This window comes from Chiloscyllium plagiosum, chromosome 6 (genome assembly GCF_004010195.1).
Source record: "Chiloscyllium plagiosum isolate BGI_BamShark_2017 chromosome 6, ASM401019v2, whole genome shotgun sequence".
NCBI lineage: Eukaryota > Metazoa > Chordata > Chondrichthyes > Orectolobiformes > Hemiscylliidae > Chiloscyllium > Chiloscyllium plagiosum.
In genome coordinates, this window is record NC_057715.1 from 49,743,034 (window position 1) to 49,764,852 (window position 21,819).

General features: G+C 40.8%; 1 protein-coding gene across 3 annotated transcripts in view; it reads left to right on the forward strand.

Moving 5' to 3' along the window:
• LOC122550569 (probable G-protein coupled receptor 83) overlaps window positions 1-21,819 on the forward strand; it is a 51,300-nt gene that overhangs the window by 17,839 nt on the left and 11,642 nt on the right. For 2 of the 3 annotated variants that reach the window (XM_043691500.1, XM_043691502.1), the window contains exons 1-2: window positions 19,604-20,235; window positions 21,275-21,400. In XM_043691500.1, the coding sequence (XP_043547435.1) occupies window positions 19,858-20,235; window positions 21,275-21,400 (504 nt within the window). In that variant the 5' untranslated portion in view covers window positions 19,604-19,857. Of the gene's footprint in view, window positions 1-19,603; window positions 20,236-21,274; window positions 21,401-21,819 lie in introns of those variants that run through there. The other variant, XM_043691503.1, reaches the window with a different exon arrangement.

A 21,819-nucleotide genomic window follows, 5' to 3' on the forward strand; every position in this document is an offset into this window, starting at 1 on the left:
CCCACACAGATACAAAGGGAATGTTCATATTCCATACAGACAGTTGTTAGAGGCTGGAATTGAACTCTAGTTCCCGATGCTATGAGACAGCAGTGCTAATCACTGAGCCACCGTGCTGTCAATACTGACATTGGTGAAGTAGGCAGATGGTAGCAGATGAAGTTCAATACAGAAAAATATGAAGTAATGCATATTTGGTAGGAAGAACATGTATGTCAGACAATATAAAATTAGGAGAACAATTCCAAAAGTGATGCAAGAGCAGAGGGATCTGGGGCTACATATGCACAATCATTGAAGGTGGAAGGCCTTCAATGTTAGTCATTATTTTATAAATATTAATTATCTTATCAATGGGGCACACTGTATAAGAGCAAGGAGATGATGCTGAACTTGTTTATGACTTGTATTTTTGCATTCAGAACAGTGAGACTTCCAGTTGCACTCTTGTAGTTACAGCTCAATTTGATCCAATACATTTTTGTTCGAGTTTCCCTTTTTAGATTCATTCTTATGTATTCCAATAAGTTCCACATCTTGCAATGTTCAGCATTCTGAACAAATGCGTCCCACTTTTTTACAGTGGAAATGTTTCAACCTTCAATCCTCAACTCCACATTCAGTTCTTGTCTTTGTGATCTGAGGAGATCTTAGGGAATTCTCAGATATCCATTGCTTTCCTTGGCTACTTGCTTTCCTTTCATTCTCCACTTTCTAGCTGTTTTGTATTTTTGAGGGCAAAAAGGAAAACCTTTCTTGTTTTATGGATCAGCTCAAAATGATCAACCATTATTGTTATCTAGGTAAAAACCATTCCAATATTGTTATCTGTCTAGCCGTTTCATGTTTTGGTCCTTGACATAGTTTCTTATTAGAGTTGAAAAATGTGGTGCTGGAAAAACACAGCAGGAGGATCGATGTTTTGGGCATAAGCCCTTTTTCTGCTCCCTCGGATGCTGCCTGGCCTGCTGTGTTTTTCCAGCACCACATTTTTCAACTCTGGTCTCCAGCATCTGCAGTCCTCACTTTTCTCATAGTTTCTTATTACACAAGTTCATGAATTTTTAATTCCGTCTAAGAGAATGCTCCCCCTAAAAACTTTATTTGTGGTTTCAACTTCTAATGCTCATATGCACCTGTCAAAATTAATTTGCTTAACTCTTCCATATTGAATGTAGATTTGTCCTGGGATTGATTCCTTTGTCTGTATGTTGCAAGCGCTAACTTATGTGCATCCAACAGAGCTCTTCTTCCTCAACTTTTGGCAGGGCCAAAAGTAAACATTTCCTTAGTGGACTGTAGATAATGACTCAGGTTCTCCCAAACAGAGTCTGCTATTTTATCTGCTGTCCCTTTTTCCAACAGCTGCATTTTAAGCCTAAATTCTTTGTCTGTTTTCCCTTCCTTCTGAAATTCTACTTCTCGTCTTCTCATTTCTCTTTCTTCCCTTTAGAAGTCAATCTTTTAAAATTACTAGATTTTTGGTGACCTTGTTATTCAGTTCCCAACTGTTAACTAAATTTAATCCTATATCTCTTGCCTGCAGCAGCATTCTGCTGGTTTTCACTTCACCACTAGTGTTCTTTAAATAATTGCTGAAATGTTAACGTTGGGTTTTTAATTAAATTTCTCAAATGCCTTTATGATATGATCTGTTTTCCAATCCATTTTCAGGCTGTAGTTATGCATTCACAGCTGTGTGGCACGACATTTTTTGTTAGGATTCACTCAGTCTTTTTTCTGGTACAACATGGGTCAGTTTTTAAATCAGCCCATAATTGATTATGATGTTCAATAAAAAGCTCTATTGGATGCATATGAATTAGTGCTTTTTGACATATAGGCAAAGGTTTTGGAATTTAAGGTAACGGCCCCTGGGCACAACACTGAGAAATCAATGTGGCTACTTGGTAACTTCAGCCCGTCACTTGATTCAAAGGACTTAAACTTTGGACACTGGCATCAACTTCTCAGCGCATGCTCTATGGTCACTGGCTACACATATCTCATGTCCAGGGACATGAGCATTTGACCAGCCTTTTGGAATCCACATGACATGCTCTGATCCAGTTATGGAACTCTTATGCATTTCAATACTACACTGCAAACTGCACGACCAACTATCTGAAGCATGTGCACTGTGTCATCAGGGATATAAATCCAGCTCATGTACTGGACAAGGTGGCATCTTGGACTCTTCGCTCACTGTCTTAGGCTCAGAGTAGGTGAACACTATCTGAGTAGCATCCTTAAGTTTCATTGCCTTTCCTTCACTTTGTGTTTTGTTTCCTCAGCCTGAGCTAACAGGGTCCTTTCCTTCTGCCTCACTTGTGGCATTTAGCACAAAGGCAAAGAGCTAGTCTTGTTTGTCAGGAGGGTCCATCAAATCAAGGAGGCAATCTGCAATCAGGGGCTCTTACTATGGTAAATTAAGGGAAGCTTCCAACACCAGTCCAGGAGCTTGGATACAGTCAGGCATAGAGTCAGGATGTTCTGTGTATAACTAACTGGGGAGATCAATGTTGAGCAGCCAACACCCAACTTGAATTTTTCTTCCCTCTCAGGGACTGTTTATCCCCTGGTTATGCAAGTGTTATGGGAGAAGAATGAGAGTGGGCAGCTGTCACTTTTGGTGCAGATTGGGAGGTGTCTTATGTGATTATGTAGCACAGAGGGCATGTAAGGTTAGTGGTGAAGGGTTGGGATGGGTGACAGAGACATTGCGAAAGCATTGTAGTCAGTGAGAACAGTGGAGGTTAGACATTGACCTTCTTCCTACAGTGCCGAGCATTCTTCCAGATGATGTTACTGATCTAAAATAGGTGGCAAACTCTGAACAGTTTTGGCATGGTCTGGTGTCATGATCCTTAGGCTAAATTAAGTCCCACCTCTGCACCACCACATCCAGCACGACCTCTGCCATATTTGGTGTAGATATCAGGAAAAGTGCAGGGCAGCTCTGAATGATAGAGTTTGACCAGGTGCATAGTCAGCTTTTTAAGGTAGCATGGGTACAAAGAATGCCAGTTAATTCTGACATATCCTGGCACTGGTGAGTTGTTCTGAGAACAGTGTGTAGTAATATGGGCTGGAATTGAATGTGAGGGATGCCACCGAGCTGGAGAAGGTGATTAATGAGGTATGTTGGGTCAGGTTGTGATAAAATACACTAGGACTTGCAGTGAAAATTCTCAAAAAACCTAGTGCAACTCTCACTTATCCAAAGATAAGAGGCCAGGTTTATGCACTTTATAGAATTGTTAACTCTTTTTGGTCCAATTTGAATTTTGTTGGTTGCTAAATGTCATCTTGTACAATTTGTGCAGTTATGTTCTGTGGTGCTTGAGATCTGAGGGTACATTGAAGTTTGTTTGCATTTTAGGAATGTACGGTAATTTGAAAGTTTAGTGTATGCCTGTATTAAGGTGGAACGTGGATGGTTAATGTAATGTCCTTTTAAGCAACCATCAGTGGTTGTATGAGGCAAAAGTCTGTGACAAAATGTTGATTCAAAAGTTTGGTTCATAAGAACTTGGTAAAAAGTATCTTTTTGAATTGGCTCCATGTTGTGTTTGGACTGAGGACATTTTAATTCCAGAAATCACCATGTTTGGAATTTCATTTTCTGGCCAGAGTGAGTTTCCAAATATTGTTTTAACACATGAGTGAATCTTTAATTCTGGATGATAAGATGACTCCTATCCAAGTGATAGGGACATTGGAATGTCGAAAATGCAACTCAGTGAGTAAGGGGTTTAGGAAAGGTAAATTTAACAAAAATTGAATTTTTCCTCCCTTCAAGGCGGGGGAGAGATAGATAATATAATTTACGCGCAGGATTTTATGCCCACCCCCCTTTCTTTTGGAATCCGTAGCAGATTAATACTAATTAACACAGTCTGCTTCACATGGAATGGATGGAGCTTGTTTGTCATTTTTAGAAATTGGAGACACCGAAGGCTGGACCCATTTGCCGAATTTCAATATCACAACACAGTGACAGATGAGGCACCCTGAACCCATTAAGCCATTCAATGTTGGGGAACTACTGTGGAAATGTCAATTATAGTGAATGTCAGGAATCTCGAAACCACTGAGCCTGGGTACACTTAAGCACATCATGACAAAAACTATATTAAGACTCACCTGCCTCGGTATTCTAAAGCATTTAAATGCAATAGTTACCTGAAAATTTGAAGGGCTTCTGGGAAATGATAAAATGCACGTATGCAGTCTCAGTGGTTTCAATGTATGAAAATGGTTAGTGACTTTGAGGGACTAAACAGAATATTGAATTTGGACAAATATACATAGAGATATGTCAAGTATCTAGAAAGAGTTATCAACTAACTTTAAAAAAAAAAAAGTCATCTTAGAACAAACAAAGTGTTTTGTGCCTGAATCAAGCAGAAATGTTTGTCTTCTGTTTTAAAATATTATAAGATTATGTTCCATGGACTACAAATCTCTACAGATAAAAAGGGACTTATCTCGGGAGTCGGGTCCATTTTGCCAGAGTGGCGCGGAGTGAAGCGAGAGCTGGCGGGAAGGTAAGGGCTTAATTTATATTTGGGCAGTGGCTAAACCCAAGATACTACACGGGTAGTATCTCCCTCCCAGTCTCCTCCCCCCACCTCCCACAACTGGAAGAAAAAGACCCTGTAAGGCAAGGCTTTTATTTCTTATCTATCTTTTTCATTTATTTAAGTGCATTGTTTGGTTTTCGTTCATTCATATAAAGCTCAACTTACAATCGCAGAGGACCTCAGACCCGTGGCATGTGACTCTCGCTTGATGTGGGTGCTTAGGAACATGTCTGATGTTCCTGACTGTTACACTTGCAAGAAGTGTGTCCACCTGCAGCTGTTGTTTGACAGCATGACAGCTCTGGAGCTGCGGATGGACTTACTGTGGAATATCCACGGTGCTGAGGAGGTCGTGGATAGCACGTTGAGTGCACTGGTCACACCGCAGGTTAGGATTGCTGAGGGAAACAGTGAATGGGTGACCAAAAGACAGAAAGAGTAGGAAGGCAGTACAGGTGTCCCCTGCGGTCATCTCCCTCCAAAATAGGTATATCGTTTTGGATATTGTTGGGGGAGATGGCTCACCAGGGGAGGGCAGCAGTTGTCAAGGTCATGGTACCATGGCAGGCACTGCTGTTCAGAAGGGCGGTAAAAGGACTCGTAGGGCAATAGTCATAGGGGATTCTATTGCGGGGGGAATAGATAGGCGGTTCTGTGGCCGAAAATGGGACTCCCGGATGGTATGTTGCTTCCAGATGCTCAGGTCAGGGGTGTCACTGATTGGCTGCAGAGCATTTTAAAAGGGGAGGGTGAACAGCCAGTTGTCTTGGTGCATATAGGCACCAATGATATAAGTAGAAAGCGAGATGAGGTCCTGAAAGAAGAATTCAGGGATCTAGGAGAGAAGTTAAAGGGGAGGATCTCGGGATTACTACCAGTGCCACGTGCTAGCCAGTGTAGAAATGAAAAAATAGGCAGGATGAACACGTAGCTTGAGAGATGGTGTAGGAGGGAGGGGTTCAGATTTGTGGGACATTGGGACCGGTTCTGGGAAAGGTGGGACTATTACAAAAGGGACGGTCTACAGCTGAACCAGACCAGAACCAATGTCCTTGAGGGAGTTTTAGTTACTGCTGTTGGGGAGGTTTTAAACTAATGTGGCAGGCGACTGAGAATCAGAAGAGAAAACAAGTAGGCAGCGAGGTGGAGACTGGAGACTGTAAGAATTATGAAGATAACAGTAATAAAGGGAAGAATAGGCAGAGAGCAGGTGAGAGCAAAAGAACTAGTGGCCTGAAATGCATCTATTTTAATGCAAGGAGTATAGTGTGTAAGGCAGATGAACTTAGGGCTTGGATTGGTGCCTGGGAGTATGACATTATTGCAATCACAGAGACTTGTTGAAGGAAGGGCAAGATGATTGGCAACTAAATGTTCCAGGATATAGACGCTTCGGGCAGGGAGGGAAATAAAAGAGGGGGTGGAGTTGCATTGCTGGTCAGGGACAATATCACATCCCTGTGTTAAAGGACGACACTATGGCGGTCTTGGGTAGTGAGGCATAAGAAGGGTGCAGTCACATTGTTGGGGCTGTATTACAGACTTCCCAACAGTGAGCGTGAGGTAGAAGAACAAATAGATAGACAGATTATGAATAGATGTAGAGGCAATAGGGTAGTGGTGATGGGAGATTTTAATTTTGCCAACATTGACTGGGATACATTTAGTGTCAGAGGTCTGGATGGAGTAGAATTTGTACGAAGCGACCAGGAGAGTTTTCTAGAGCAGTCTGTCAATAGTCCGACGAGGGAAGGGAGCATATTAGACCTGGTACTGGGGAATGAGCCAGGACAAATGGTAGAAGTTGTGGTGGGGGATTTCTTTGGAAACAGTGACCACAATTCTATAAGTTTTAGAATACTCGTAGATAAAGAAGAGAGTAGTCCTAAGGGAAGAGTACTAAACTGGGCCAAAGCCAATTATATCAAAATTAGGCAGGAGCTGGGAAATGTGGATTGGACACAGCTATTTGAAAGGAAGTCTACATCTGAGATGTGGGAGGCTTTCAAAGATAGGTAACGGTAGTGCAGGATAGGCATGTCCCATTGAAGGCAAAGGATAGGAAAGGCAAGATTCATGAACCTTGGATGACAGGAGAAATTGTACGACTAGCCAAGAGGAAAAGGGAAGCGTACGTAAGGTCTAGGCAGCTAAGAACAGAACGAGCCCTGAAGGAATATCAAAAGAGTAGGACAAGCCTTAAACAAGGAATCAAGAGGGCTAAAAGGGGTCATGAAATAGCTTTAGCAAGCAGAATTAAGGAAAATCCCAAAGCATTTTATTCTTATATAAGAAGCAAGCGGGTAACTCAAGAAAGGATTGATCCACTAAAAGATAATGAAGGAAGGCTGTGTGCTGAACCTGAGAGAATGGGTGAGATTCTGAATGATTATTTTGCATCAGTGTTCACTGAGGAGAGGAACATGATGAACCTTGAGATTAGAGATAGAAGTTTGATTAGTCTGGATCACGTTGGCATAAGTAGAGAAGATGTGTTGGGTATGCTAGAGATTATTAAGGTGGACAAATCCCCAGGAGCGGATGGGATCTATCCCAGGTTGCTGAGGGAGGCAAGAGAAGAAATTGCTGGGACCCTGATAGATATCTTTGTGGCATCCTTAAATACAGGTGAGGTGCCAGAGGACTGGAAGGTTGCTCATGTTGTTCCCCTATACAAGAAGGGTAGTAGGGATATTCCGGGTAACTACAGACCAGTGAGCCTGACGTCGGTGGTGAGGAAGTTGCTGGAGAGGGTACTGAGAGATAGGAATTATTTATATTTAGAAAAGAATGAGCTTATCAGTGATAGGCAATATGGTTTTGTGTGGGGGAGATCGTGCTTTACCAATTTAATAGAGTTCTTCGACAAAGTGACCAAGTTAGATGAAGGGCTGTTAATGTCATATACATGGACTTTAGCAAGGCGTTTGATAAGATTCCCCATTGTAGACTAATGGAGAAAGTGAAGTCACATGGTATGCAGGGTGTTCTAGCTAGGTGGATAAAGAACTGGTTGAGCAATAGGAGACAGAGTAGTAGTTGAAAGGAGTTTCTCGAAATGGAGAAAGGTGACCAGTGGTGTTCCTCAGGGGTCAGTATTGGGGCCACTGTTGTTTGTAATATACATAAATGATCTAGAAGGGGGCACTGTTGGTATGATCAGCAAGTTTGCAGATGACACGAAGATTGGTGGAGTAGCAGAAAGCATAAGGGACTGTCAGAGAATACAGGAGGATATAGATGGACTGGACAGTCGGCGGAAAAGTGGCAGATGGCTTTCAATCCAGACAAATGTGAGGTGATGCATTTAGGTAAGCCTAATTGTAGAGCGAATTATACAATGAATAGAAGAGCCTTGGGAAAAGTTGATGGGTAGAGAGATCTGGGAGTGCAGGTCCATTGTACCCTGAAGGTTGCTGCACAGGTGGATAAAGTGGTCAAGAAGGCATATGGTATGCTTGCCTTCATTGGACGGGGTATTGAGTATAAGAGCTGGCAAGTCATGTTAAAATTGTACAGGACATTGGTTCGGCCGCATTTAGAATACTGTGTACAGTTCTGGTCGCCACATTACCAAAAGGATGTGGATGCTTTGGAGAGGGAGCAGAGAAGGTTTACGAGGATGTTGCCTAGTATGGATCGTGCTAACTATGAAGAAAGGTTGAGTAGGTTAGGTTTATTTTCACTAGAAAAAAGGAGATTGAGGGTGGAACCTGATTGAGGTTTACAAAATTATGAAGGGTATAGGCAGGGTGGATAGAGACAAGCTTTTTCCCAGGATGAAGGCTTCAATAACGAGAGGTCATGCTTTCAAGGTGAGAGGTGGAAAGTTTAAGAGGGATACACGCGGCAAGTACTTCACACAGGGGTGGTGGGCATTTGGAACGCATTGCCAGCAGAGGTGGTAGAGGCAAGTATGGTAGATTCATTTAAGATGCATCTGGACAGATGCATGAGTAGGTGGGGAGCAGAGGATACAAATGCTTAGGAATTGGCCGACCGTACATTTGGATTGGCTCAGGCTTGGAGGGCCGAAGGGCCTGTTCCTGGGCTGTAAATTTTCTTTGTTCTTTTAGATCTCTGGAATTAGATATGATAATAGTTAAGTTGCAAAATTTGATAAGCCCAAGTTATTAGGGGTGGCAACGAGTGTAGAAGATGAAAAATTAAAATAATGGGTTGAAACGGCAATTGGGTTAAGATGTAATTTAATGCAAAGGAAGTTTAGATGAGAGCTTTTCCTTGATGTTTGTGTCCTTGTCTGTCTTTTTAAAAAGACTGAATTGGTGACCAAACTAATACCTAAGGCATAAGGACCATATGTGGAGAGAGATCATTTGATAAAATCATATGGGAGTCAAGAATGCGTGACTTGTTATTGGGATACCGAAGTAAGTGTGCAATGGTGAACGTTACATTGGACATAATAAACATGAGGGAATACAGCGTAAAAAAAAAAATACACTCACTGAAGAATGGGTCTCAGACCTGTATACACCTACTTGAAGAGAGAATGGTTGAAGAGCACAAAAACATAGTTTAAATGATAAGACATTGACCCAAAATCCTTAGAGAAACTGGCTTTAAAACAAGAAAGTAGTATTAATGAAGGGATGTAAAAACAATTATAATCAAAATAAAGTGTTTGGCTATTATGTTAAAATTTTGCTGAAACTGAAGTATATGCAGTCTAAGAGGAGTAATAGTGGACGGAGTGAAGGCATATATTGGAAAACATACAGATCCACACCCCCCACCAACCCAACCTCCACTCCCGGCACCTTCCCATGCAACCGCAGGAGGTGCAAGACTTGCGCCCACACCTTCCCCCTCACCTCCCTCCAAGGCCCCAAAGGAAACTTCCATATCCGCCACAGATTCACCTGCACCTCCACACACATCATCTATTGCATCCTCTGCACCCGATGTGGCCCCCTCTATATTGGGGAGACAGGCCGGCTACTTACGGAGCGTTTCAGAGAACACCTCTGAGACACCTGGACCAACCAACCCAACCACCCTGTAGCTCAACATTTCAATTCCCCCTCCCACTCCACCAAAGATATGCAGGTCTTTGGACTCCTCCATCGTCAGACCACAACAAAACGACGGTTGGAGGAAGAACGCCTCATCTTCCAGCTAGGTACCTTTTATCTTAGCCTGCTGGACAAACTTTCCTCATTCCTGAAGAAGGGCTTATGCCCGAAACGTCGATTCTCCTGTTCCCTGGATGCTGCCTGACCTGCTGCGCTTTTCCAGTAACACATTTTCAGCTAACATACAGATACCCCATCTTGAGTGGTTGTATGACTAAACCTATAGGTGGAATTGTAATGTGTTAGCACAGTTAGTGTTTGTGAAAGAAGGCTGAGTTAAGACAAGGTGGTGGAGGAGTTTGTGGTAAGGGAACCCCAGGAAAAATTAAAGGTTACAAGCATAAGTTGAAGCTAAAGCCCAATGAGTGTTTTATTGTTTGATACCGTGTATGCTGCAGTTCAAAGGGGTACTTGCATATGGACGTAGTTACCACTCAATGGTACAATCATTTACAAAATTGGCAAGGCAGGTAACCTATTGAAGAAGTATCCTTGAGACGGATACCAAGAAAGACAGCTGAAGAAATTGCGTCCATGTATGATGTTATTTTACTGTTACTAGGTGAGGTGACCTATGGATTGGAAACTGAAGAATGAAAAAAAAACACAATTTAAGGAACCTGAATCTGGAATATACTGAATTTTACAGCAAATTCTGTGAATAGATTAATTGGAAAAATAAATGTTGAATGAGTATGTGGAAGTGGTTAAAAACAATAAGAGAGAACCCAGCAAGCTATGTGAATCGGGAAGGAGAGACATGATTTTAGGCCTTTTAGGCCTGTATCACAGGAAGGATGTACTGGTTTCAGAGCGTGTTCAGAGGAAGTTCACAAGAATGGTCCCAGGAATGAAAAACTTAACATGAGGAACATTTGAGGACTCTGGGTCTATACGATGGAATTTAGAAGGATTGGGAGGGATGGGGGAGGAATCTAATTGAAAAATACAGAATACTGAAAGGCCTGGGCAAAGTAGATGTTGGAAAGATTTTTTCCATTGGTAGGAGAGACTAGGATCCAAGGGCACTGCCTTAGAATGGAGATAAGGAGAAACTTCTTCAGCCAGAGAGTGGTGAATCTATAGAATTCATTGCCACAAAAGGCTGTGTAGGCCAATCATTGAATATATTGAAGACGGAGATAGATAGGTTCTTGAGTATCAAGGTTTTTGGGAGAATGGGGGTTGATAAATTTATCAGCCATGATTGAGTGGTGGAGCAGTCTTGATGGGATGATTGGCCTAAATTCTGCTCCTATGTGTGATGGTCTTATGATTGTATACCTCTCATGAAACAGGAAGAAGAGAGACAGTGTCGAGTTAAGGAAGAGCCATTAGAGGGGCTGGATGTGAAATGCATGTTTGTAGATGGGGTGTGGAAGTACTGTGATAATGAGGCCCAGATGGGATAGGCCATGGTTAATTTGAAAAGGGAACTTTTTTGGCAGGAGAGAGGATAGGAAAATGTCACTCTGACCAGGTAGAAGAACTAAAAGCACTGCCACCTTCCAACTACGAAAAGGACAATGAGTTAACATCTACGCTGACAGTAAAAATGCCCTTGTCCATGACTACATACAGTTCAACATGAAAAACTAATCACATACCCAGTGGCAGCAGTAATTAAAATTAAAGTGTACAGAAACTTAAAAATGCATGAATGGAAAGGAATTGACTGACAGTTAGCTGGTCTGGCACGCTTTTGTTTGCTCTCTCTCTTGCAAGTCTCTTGGCAGGAACAGGATCCTCTATTCCAGGATAGGAGCTGAAATAGCTTTAGTGTGTGTATGGTTATGTGACATAGTTGCATGGCGACTGTAATTAAGGATATTATTGATACTAGCGGAAGCCTGAAAATGCTAATCTTCTGTGGGCTCCTTTCAATTTTGATCCCATTGGAGGCAGATAGGTACATGGTATAACTTGTTGGTTCCAGCACAGCCTTGACCATATATCAATGGTGGGATCTATTTGAGGGTTGGTCCCCAAAAGCTACTGCGACCATTAACTTGATGATACACCCTGTTGTCATACTATTTGTATTAACAATGTGTTATTTCTATTGTAGTTTTAATCTTCTAGTGTAGCCTACGTACTCTTATATGTTCTCACGTGGCTGTCATTGAGTTATGTCTGCACCTGCAATTGTAACGCGCCATCAGATATCATCAGGGATGAATCGTACAGGATGGGATGAAGGGCTAAAGTTGTTGATGGTATTCAACAGCTGCATGACCTTGAATGGGTTCTGTGAACATTCCTGGATGTGCTGCAGATGGCACGATCAGAATTTGTTTTCGGTAGATGCAAGCAGCTTGTTTTCCTTATCTGCTTTTCTGTGCTGGCTGTTTGTTGCACTTTATAAGAGAGAGCACTTTGGTTCAAGTTTTTGGACTTCATCTTGGATCAGGATCACGAATGTGCCAGGACTAAACCTAACCCATGAGACCAGCCGAAAAATCGAGGGGTCCCTGACTGGCAGGAAGGCATAAGGCTCATTGCTTTCTTTTCCTTCCATTTTCATCTTAAATATGAAAATTTATTAAGTAATAAAGCAAATTGCTGTTCTTGAGTCTTAACTACATTTAACCAAATCCAAAAAGAATGCACCCTGTGATCCAAGCCAGATAGGATGAGGGAGGGGATTGTGCCCAAGGAGAAAAGTTGGATAGACAAAGGACCAGATAGTGATCTGGCTAGGAGGGTAAATAGCTACACTGGGGACTGTTAGTGGCTAACAATGAGTTGCATGCAATAGCAGACTGCATGATAACAATGTCTGGTGTGTGGGGTTGGGGGGCAGGATACAGGTGAGTTCAATTTTTAAATTGTGGTTAGTGTTTATTTATTTATAATAAATAGTGAAGAAACCTAGTCAGTGTTTTCTATTAACCTGAGGCTATCAGGCAGATAATCTCGGGACTTTTGAGTGCTTTTATTAAATCTTTAACTTTTATGATGACCTCAATTATTGGGACCTGAGTATCAGCACACCTTCCCAAGTAGGACACACTATTTGTGAGAAATATTGTCAGCTATGCCATTGAGATATCACAGCAGTTCAGAAATCCTGATGGCGAGAGAGTCATTGGAGCAAGGGCATGGGATAGGGTGTGCTAACCAGACCCCAGATCTCTAGGGGCTTGTTGTGTGGGGTCTGAACCAGCACCTGTAACAGGGCCATTCATTTCTGTTCCTGCCCCTGATTGGAGCAGCAGAGACTGGAGTTGCATGTCAGGGTCCTGTGGAATCCATGATGCAGCTGTTTCTATGGGAATTGCCCAGGTAATTAACTTATCTGATGAGCAATGCCCCTGCATCCAGAACACTGATAAAAATCCTTTAAAGTCAGAAATTCCTGAGGGTTCTGACTCTGTTAAACTTAATGCTTACTGAAACTGCACCTTGCCTGACCCCTTATATTCCATAGACACCTCACAATCAACCCCCACTAAGCACCTTCCCTGTTCCAACTCAAATCCACTCCATCTCCTGCCTTAAAGATCCCCAGATATGAATTCCACCCTACTGTGCTAGACGCATACCCCTGCATTCTTTTGGCAAACCTATCCGACTCAATCTACCCAAGAACACATTCAGATACTTGCCACGCTGGTATTTTGCCTACCTGGTACCCTTACCCCACAACCAAATGCCACCTAATCCCACATTCAATTTACATAATTTGCCCTTTCACAGCAGTTGTCCAAGCATTTGGCTATGCTGCTGGGCATGTCAATTACAGAACACAACTCCATGAAATTCATGTCACAGATAGATGGTGGTTCAGAAAATGTTTAACACACTTGCCTTCATTACAAATAAATAAATACTAACCACACGTTAAAAACCTATGAATGATCAACATGTAACTCTACTAGTTAAAACCATAACACTTCTTTTAAAACTCCTACATACAAATAGATGAACACAGACAGACTTTAAACAAAAGGCATTAAAGGTGGGGAACCAAACAAAACTGGAGAAACATGGTTCCAAAGCACTAATCACAGGCTTTGATAAGGAATCCCTTTTTCTTCCCAAGACCTTCAGTTCTCCAAACACTTTCCTTCTAGGTTCTTTTGATTCTTTGCCAAAGAGACAGGAGATTTACACATTAAGTGTTCAGTTTCACAGTCACTGGCTAGAGGCAACACTTTACTGCAAATGAAGGAAAATAATTGGCTTACTTTAGGCTTCAGTTACTTTTACTGCAGAGCGCTGCTGCTTCCTTCTGCTTATGTACCAGTCATATACACACCAATCTGTTTGGCTGCCAATCAGATAATGGTTTCATCAGACTGATGACTTTGCTATCTACAACTGATCACAATTTTGTGAACCAATCAGCAATCTGTTGCTGATTGCATCTCATTTTGTACACATAACCTAATGCTGTGCTGTCTTATCTCTCCTGCCCTACTGCTGGTTAAAGCAGCAGTGTAAAACAGAAATCTCAATGGGTTCCAGTAACTTATTTCTAAAATAAGCCTTTTTAATTTGAGTCTGTAATTAAAAATGCAGAACAAAATTACTGTATAGATTAGTCTGTAACACCTCAAAAACAATTGGTATCTTTGGGTGAGGGAGGAAAGGAAAAAAAACTCTTAAGACCACAAATTGCTGCTTGCTTTTGAATGCCAAATAAATGTCCCTCAGATACTTCATGATTAAAGTCACCATTCTTTTGGAATGTTACAAATATATTTCGTTCTCATTTTCTCTCTTCTTACAATATTTCAGACATGATTGTTTTAATGCCATGTCTTTTTTCTATTACCTATCATTGTACCCTAAGAAAACACGACTCTCAGTCAAAATGTGTCAGAAAATATATTCCAAAAAGAATACTGAACCCCCTGTGGACCTGTTTTCTTTTAATTTTTTTATTCAGTACTTTGCTTGTCTTGTTGCACCTCTGCAGTTTTCTATTGGTAAATAAATCCAACTATAGAGTTGCCCTGTATGCATTATTGTAATAAATGATAGTTCTCAACAGAGACAGGAAAAAATCATGGGAATCCAATTTAATTTTTATATGTCCATTAATGGATTATTATTTTTCCATTCATGGGACTTTTTACTGATTTATAAGTAACTTAGCTTGCTCTTCAATGAAGAACGTAGCAAACAATGTTGGGAGAAAGCCTGAAATGTAAGGTACAAATTGTAAGAACTTTTACAGGACACTGTCACAACTAAAACATTCATTCTTGATTTATGATTTTAAAAAAATCAAGTAAAATATTTGCTGTCAGACTAGTATATTTTGATTAGCTTTAGTTGAACAAGGAGACCAAACTCATTAGCATAGAAACATTTTGTAATAACTAATGTCAAGGTATGTCATTATTCTAAGTAAGTGGTAAATGCAATTGTCCATATATATTTTGAGTTGAATACCTGTAAACTGCAAAAGGTAGTGTAATTCCAAACTCTAATGGGATTGAATGAAAAACAATATGATTAGATTCTCTACAGTGTTGAAACAGGCCATTTGGCTCAACAAATCCACATTGATCCTCTGAAGAGTAACCCACCCAGACCAATTCCCTTACATGTACGCTTGACTAACATACCTAACACTAGGCAATTTAGCATGGCCAATTCACCTAACCTGCACATCTTTGAACTGTACACACCGACACAGAGAATGTACCAGCTCCACATAGTCACCTGAGGCAGGGATCGAACCTAGGTCCCTGGCACTGTGAGGCAGCAGTGCTAACTACTGAGCCACTGCGTCAGCCTATGACAATAAGAGTTAAATTTTCTGTACTGACTATTCAAGGAAGGTTACCTCAGAGTAAAACAAGATCTTAATCAGTTGGGCCAATGGGCTGAGTAGTGGCAGATGGAATTTAATTTAGATAAATGCGAGGTGCTGCATTTTGGAAAAGCAAATCAGAATAGGACTTATACACTTAATGGTAAGGCCCTGGGACATGTTGCTGAACAAAGAGACCTTGAAATGCAGGTAGATAGGATAGTGAAGAAGACGTTTGGTATGCTTTCCTTTATTGGTCAGAGCACGAGTATAGGATTTACAAGGATGTCTATTTACCCTATCCATGACCCTCATGATTTTATAAATCTTTATAAGATCATCCCTCAGCCTCTGACACTCCAGGTGCAGCCTATTCAGCCTCTCCCTATATCTCAAATCCTCCAACCCTGTCAACATCCTTGTAAATCTTTTCTGAACCCTTCAAAAGTTGTATGCTCTGAAAAGCTAATGCTTGGTCTTCTCTTTGAACTACTGCACTGCTTGTGCTCATGACATTCCTATAATAGAAGTGCAGGAAATTCCAAGCCTTTTTAATGGTAATGAATGGACAGTGATAAATGGTCAAATCAGGATGCTATGCAACTAGAAAATTGTAGTTTTTCTATTAAATTATTTTCCTTTATTGATTTAAAAATTCTGGGTTGCAAAATAATGGTGAAATGAACTTGATTAATTTTATAGCACATCCTGTAAATCATATATCACATAGATCATTTGTAACATCATGCAGATCCTGTTAAATGATGGAACAGGCTTGAGTGGCTAAATGGAATACCCCTGCTTCTTATGTTCATTTGCATACTGTAGTCACAATGGTGCAGGGATGGTTGGTTGTTTGATCAGCAGGCAGTTTGGACCTGGATGATACTGTCCTTCTTGAGCAGTACTCAGCTGCACACATTGAGTTATTACCCCTGACATATGACCTTGTAATAAATTATGGGCAACTGTAAATATCATTGGGATCAAGGGAAAAAGAATGTTCAGATTAAAACATCATGCTTTAGAGGTTAATGTGATCAATTAAAGATTGGCATGAGCACTTGTCATCACTTGGACAACTTGAGATAAATCTTGGAGTAAGTCACTAATTCAAATTGTATAGTTCATTACCGGGACATTTTGCAGCAACTTCTGTTTTTGTTTCTGATTTACAGCATCTGCAGTTCTTTCAGTTTTTATATTAATTCCAAAGCTGTTTTTGATTTAATTTTGGAATGATTGCAAATTTTGCCAGAGAAGTTATCCTAATGAGATCACCAAATAATGTGATTATGTTTCTAGATCAGACTCCCAACTAGATGGATGAATTTGGATCTGGCAAACTTATGGATATAGTTTGAACCTTAGTGTTGTACTGAGTCACATTCAATTTTATACTCGTCACTAAGCCTTTCTTGTAAATTGGGTTACCTGCTGAAATGTAAACTATTCTTTAGACTTTGACAAATTAGGAAGTCTGTCACCACTCCATCCAGTACTTTATCTGAACACGATTATCTTTCAAATTCTCATAACTGCTTGAACTACTCCAATCTATGTAATACTAGTCAATCATAGATAAAGGATCAGGTGATTGTCACCTGATGAAAGACCGTCGCTTCGAAAGCTAGTGTGCTTCCAATTAAACCTGTTGGACTATAACCTGGTGTTGTGTGATTTTTAACTTTGTACACCCCAGTCCAACACCGGCATCTCCGAATCATAGATAAAGGAGTCTGCCAATTCCCTAGGCTGCAGGGATTGCTGGTTGAAATAAGTGTTCTTCTTGGCACTAAAACAAAATTGAATGCTATGTGGACTGACTGAAAATCTGCGTAGCTTTTATCAATGCGTTGTCAAATAAGAATCCATTAGCAAAGGGGCCAACTCTGTATAGGAAATTACTAAACTGGAGCTGTTACTGGCTCAGCTGGAAATCCAAGGCTTTTGTGTTGTTATGGAAATGTGCCATCAGTCACTTGATAGCATCAAAGAACTTCAACGAGTTCGTCACTATTCAGCTGGCACAGAGATTTTGCCACTTCAGTGTATACCACATTTTAGATAAGTCTTCAAAACATTGCATTTGGGAACTTCTCTGAGGATTTTGTTTTTTCCCATGCTTTCTCAACTTTGTCTTATGACTGTTTTTTCCTTTGCTTTCCTCAGAGGAATCTAAATAAACCTATGTCTCTTTTAGAATGATATCTCTATCATTCCTATCACATTATTTAAATCTTTATACAAATTTAGGTCAGATTTCTGAGCTACTCTTAAATGACTTTTATTCATCAACTTCACATGATAGTAAGTCTACAAAGAAATAAGCTCCATAAATCATTGTTCATGTATTCATTAGCATATTATGGTAGCGCTGGTGCAGGGAATGGATATTGGTTTCAGTTGTGATTTAGCTGATCAGGTAGTTTTGACCAGGATGATGCTGACATTTTTGAGTGTGATCAATTATACACATTGAGTTATTACCTCCATTATAGAAACTTGTAATAAATTACAGGTGATTATAACTGGAATGAGATCAAGAGAAAAACAATTACTGGAGGTTCCAACCTTCTAGCAGAGTACGGGAACTTAGCTATGGAGGTCACAGTTACATCACAGCTTAGTTCAGAGGTTTAGCTACAAATTCATTAAATGTACAAATAATGACAATACTTTGGTCAGAACTATTTTCACAAAGTGTTTGCAGCAGCTGACAGAAGTGAAAATAGCATTGGGCTGCAACAATCACAAAGATTAGAATCACTTTGATGAAGATGTAACACTCCAGACTCGACGTAAAATAGGGTGAAAGTGAGGACTGCAGATGCTGGAGATCAATGTCAAGATTAGAGTGGTGCTGGAAAAGCACAGCAAGTCAGGCAGCATCTCCGAATCCTGGAGGCTAAGAACGATGGAAGCTAACCCTCAAAACTTTGTTGCTTGTTCAAAAACAGAAATTGCTTGAAAACTAGCAGGTCTGGTAATACCTGTGGATGAAGATGGATCACTAGACCCGAACGTTAACTCTGCTTTCTCTCCACAGATGCTACCAGATACGCTGAGTTTCTCCAGATTCCGCAGATTTTCTATTTGTTATTTGTACTTTTGGCAATTGCCTTAGTCTCAGAGCTCAACCCTACTAAAGTCAGATTTAGAGTCAACTTAACTAATAGCCTGGCCTTAATCAATAGTCCTTTACGGTGATATCCTTCAATATAAAGTGGAAGACAGGAGTGAGTTCAGGATATCTTCTTCCGTGTACCCCCACACAGCAAGCTGAAATACATATTTGCGAACACGGAACTCCACAAGCGGTAAACGACATGCTCTCGGGTTTGGTTAGTGATTTTCAAAGGAGAAAGTGAGGTCTGCAGATGCTGGAGATCAAAGTTGAAACTTTATTGCTGGAACAGCACAGCAGGTCAGGCAGCATCCAGGGAACAGGAGATTTGACGTTTCGGGCACAGGCCTGAGGAAGGGCCTGTGCCCGAAACGTCAAATCTCCTGTTCCCTGGATGCTGCCTGACCTGCTGTGCTGTTCCAGCAATAAAGTTTCAACTAGTGATTTTCAAATGCAGGGGAAACCGAATGCGATTTAAAACAGAGATGTTATCTCCTCTGGAGGTGATGCGGGGAATTGAGGAGAATCCTCCTCGCCTTTTAACATCAACAATTGCTTCTGGTCTTCCTTCATCTAACTCCAACGTCAGCGATGAGTGATGGTAAATGGACACAGAACCTGACAGAGAACGAGATGGTGCTCCGCTCTTTCAAAAGTTACTGGCCAGCTCGGTTCCAGTGATAAAAGAACCGTGCTCGTTCCATTTTTGCGATAGTTGCATTTTCTTGTTCAAGGTGAAAGTAAAAATGAGAGAAGGAATACAATATATTGCGAATCACCAAATGGGAAAAGACGAAACAGTCCGTTTGAAAGGGGATGGTATATAACCAGCATCAGGAAGAGAACCTGAAGGACACCGTGTTGTGATGCAAGTCCAAAAACGGAAAATCGTTCTTTGACGAAGAAAAGACGTCACTGCATTAGAGAAACTCGAAGCATCAATTGGCTGAAAGTAGGTGTCACCATGTGCGTGGGTTTCAGCTTGGTTCATATAAAACAAACTGACAGAACAGTCTGTAGACAGCAGTAGAATGTTCGATCAGTGCACTGCGCGAATACTCAGCGACTGAAAGCCACGCTAACCGCCCGCAAATTCAGCATTTTGTTGAATTGCGAGCTTCGAAGCGAGAGGTTTGAATGGTTGCTGGAACGATTGCTAATTTAACACTGAGCTGATTGGATGCCTGGAGCGTAGTAACTTTTCAGAAAGCAATAAAGGGCGGGATTTTGCCAATATCTGAGATGTTTAAAAAACGAAGGAGACTTTAACGCATTTGAATAATGACCCGTTACACGTGGCCCACTCTTCACTATTTAGTCAAAGCTTTTCAAAGAGCGGACAATTTCCTTAACTCCACTCTTCCGGAGACACTCGTTTCTAACCGATCGACTTTCCTTCCCTGGGGTAACTTCACTCTGGACGATTGGGAGAACTTTGTGGACTCGGCAAAATACGAGGCGGAATCCCAAAATGCAACCGTCAAAGCTTTGCTTATATTGGCGTACTCGGTTATTATAGTCATCTCTCTGTTTGGAAATATCCTTGTGTGCCAGGTAGTAATAAAGAACAAGCGGATGCATTCTGCCACCAGTCTGTTCATTGTTAATCTGGCCGGAGCAGATATCATGATCACCCTGCTCAACACTCCGTTTACTCTGGTAAGAATCTTTATTAGTTGGGGTGTATTATTAAGCTTTATTTCTTGTATTCTCCATGTGTACTGAAAAGGTTACACGAAATCAGGAATGCAAACAACGTCGCGCATTGATATAGCGCCTTTAACACAGCAAGTATTCCATCTCTACACTCGAGAGTTGTCAGCCACAAACTGATACCTACTAAATGAACAGGGGACCAAAAGTTTGGTTCGGTGTAATAGCAATACCAGGGTCATAGATGCGGGTTCTTAAAGCACGGTGGCATAATTAGGTAAAACAACCCGTGTTCAAGCCCCACCTGTTCCAGAGATGCGTAATCACGTCTCTGAACAGATTAATTGGAAGATATTTACAACTGACAATGTCAGTGTAGTTAATCAAGTATTGGTGATGTTCAAAAATGTTTCTAAAGGTATTCCCTGCTCCGCAACGTGCTCATCTTGTTACGACTTTCCCGCCCACCTCAAACCGGATCTTTACTGCATTTTGAGTCTCATCTAAAACATTGATCATGACTTTTTGAATATCACGTTTAATCATCAGAGCCTTCCGATTACTTGAGAAAACTTTATTCGCGCTGTTTGAGCATGTTACTTAAAATGTGTACGTGACAAACAACGTTGACATGTTCAGTTTGCTTTTTAACACGTTTTGACTTAATGTTTTGGAAATCTGACACGGAAACGATTGCCATATGTAAATCCAACCAGGCAACAAATAGTAAATAGCATTCCGGTTGACATACAAAATTGTCCCAAAATAACTTTAAAATTTGGCTAATTTTGTTTAATGGAGGCATGCAGAGGTGCAAATGCACTCTCAGTAACTTTTAAACTGTATTAACAAAATAAAAGATAAAGTATTGTATATACAGTATAATGTCAATTGTTAAATAATTCTTTGGTATATTGTTTTTCTCTCAGTAATGCAGAGATGCATTTTGACCTTTCAGTTCTTAAAGCTGTACATTTAGTTCCAGAAGACCCGCTTATATATGAAGTGTTGCACGAATAACCTTCTGGTATTTTTGATTTCACAGGTTCGGTTCGTTAACAGCACTTGGGTTTTCGGACAAGGCATGTGTCACATCAGCCGCTTCGCCCAGTACTGTTCTTTACATGTTTCCACCCTCACCCTGACAGCCATCGCCGTAGACAGGCATCAGGTACGAATCAAAGACTGTGATTCCCACTGACCTGTATAGGTGTAAAAATCTGTTGACCTTTTAAAACATACATTTGGAAGCTTTCGTGCTTATTTGATTGAATTTTAAGTTCACTTTTCTAGAAAACGTGATAAAAAAGTGAAATGTCGACGGGAGCGTGTAAAATTTTCTAGTGTTGACTTAAAGACTTAATGCCGTTTCATAATACAGCTCATTCCTATCAAACACAACTGAGCAATGGTTAATTGAGATTTTGTTGAGGTAATCAAAGTAAAAATGATGATTGACTAAATTGCAACACTGCTTTTATATTTAGAGGACGCATATATGCAAAGTCTGGCAAAGGTTTACCCAAATAGTTGGGGGTGGGGGGTGGGTAGTGGGAGGTGGGTGTTTTCTAATCCGAATGGACATAGCGG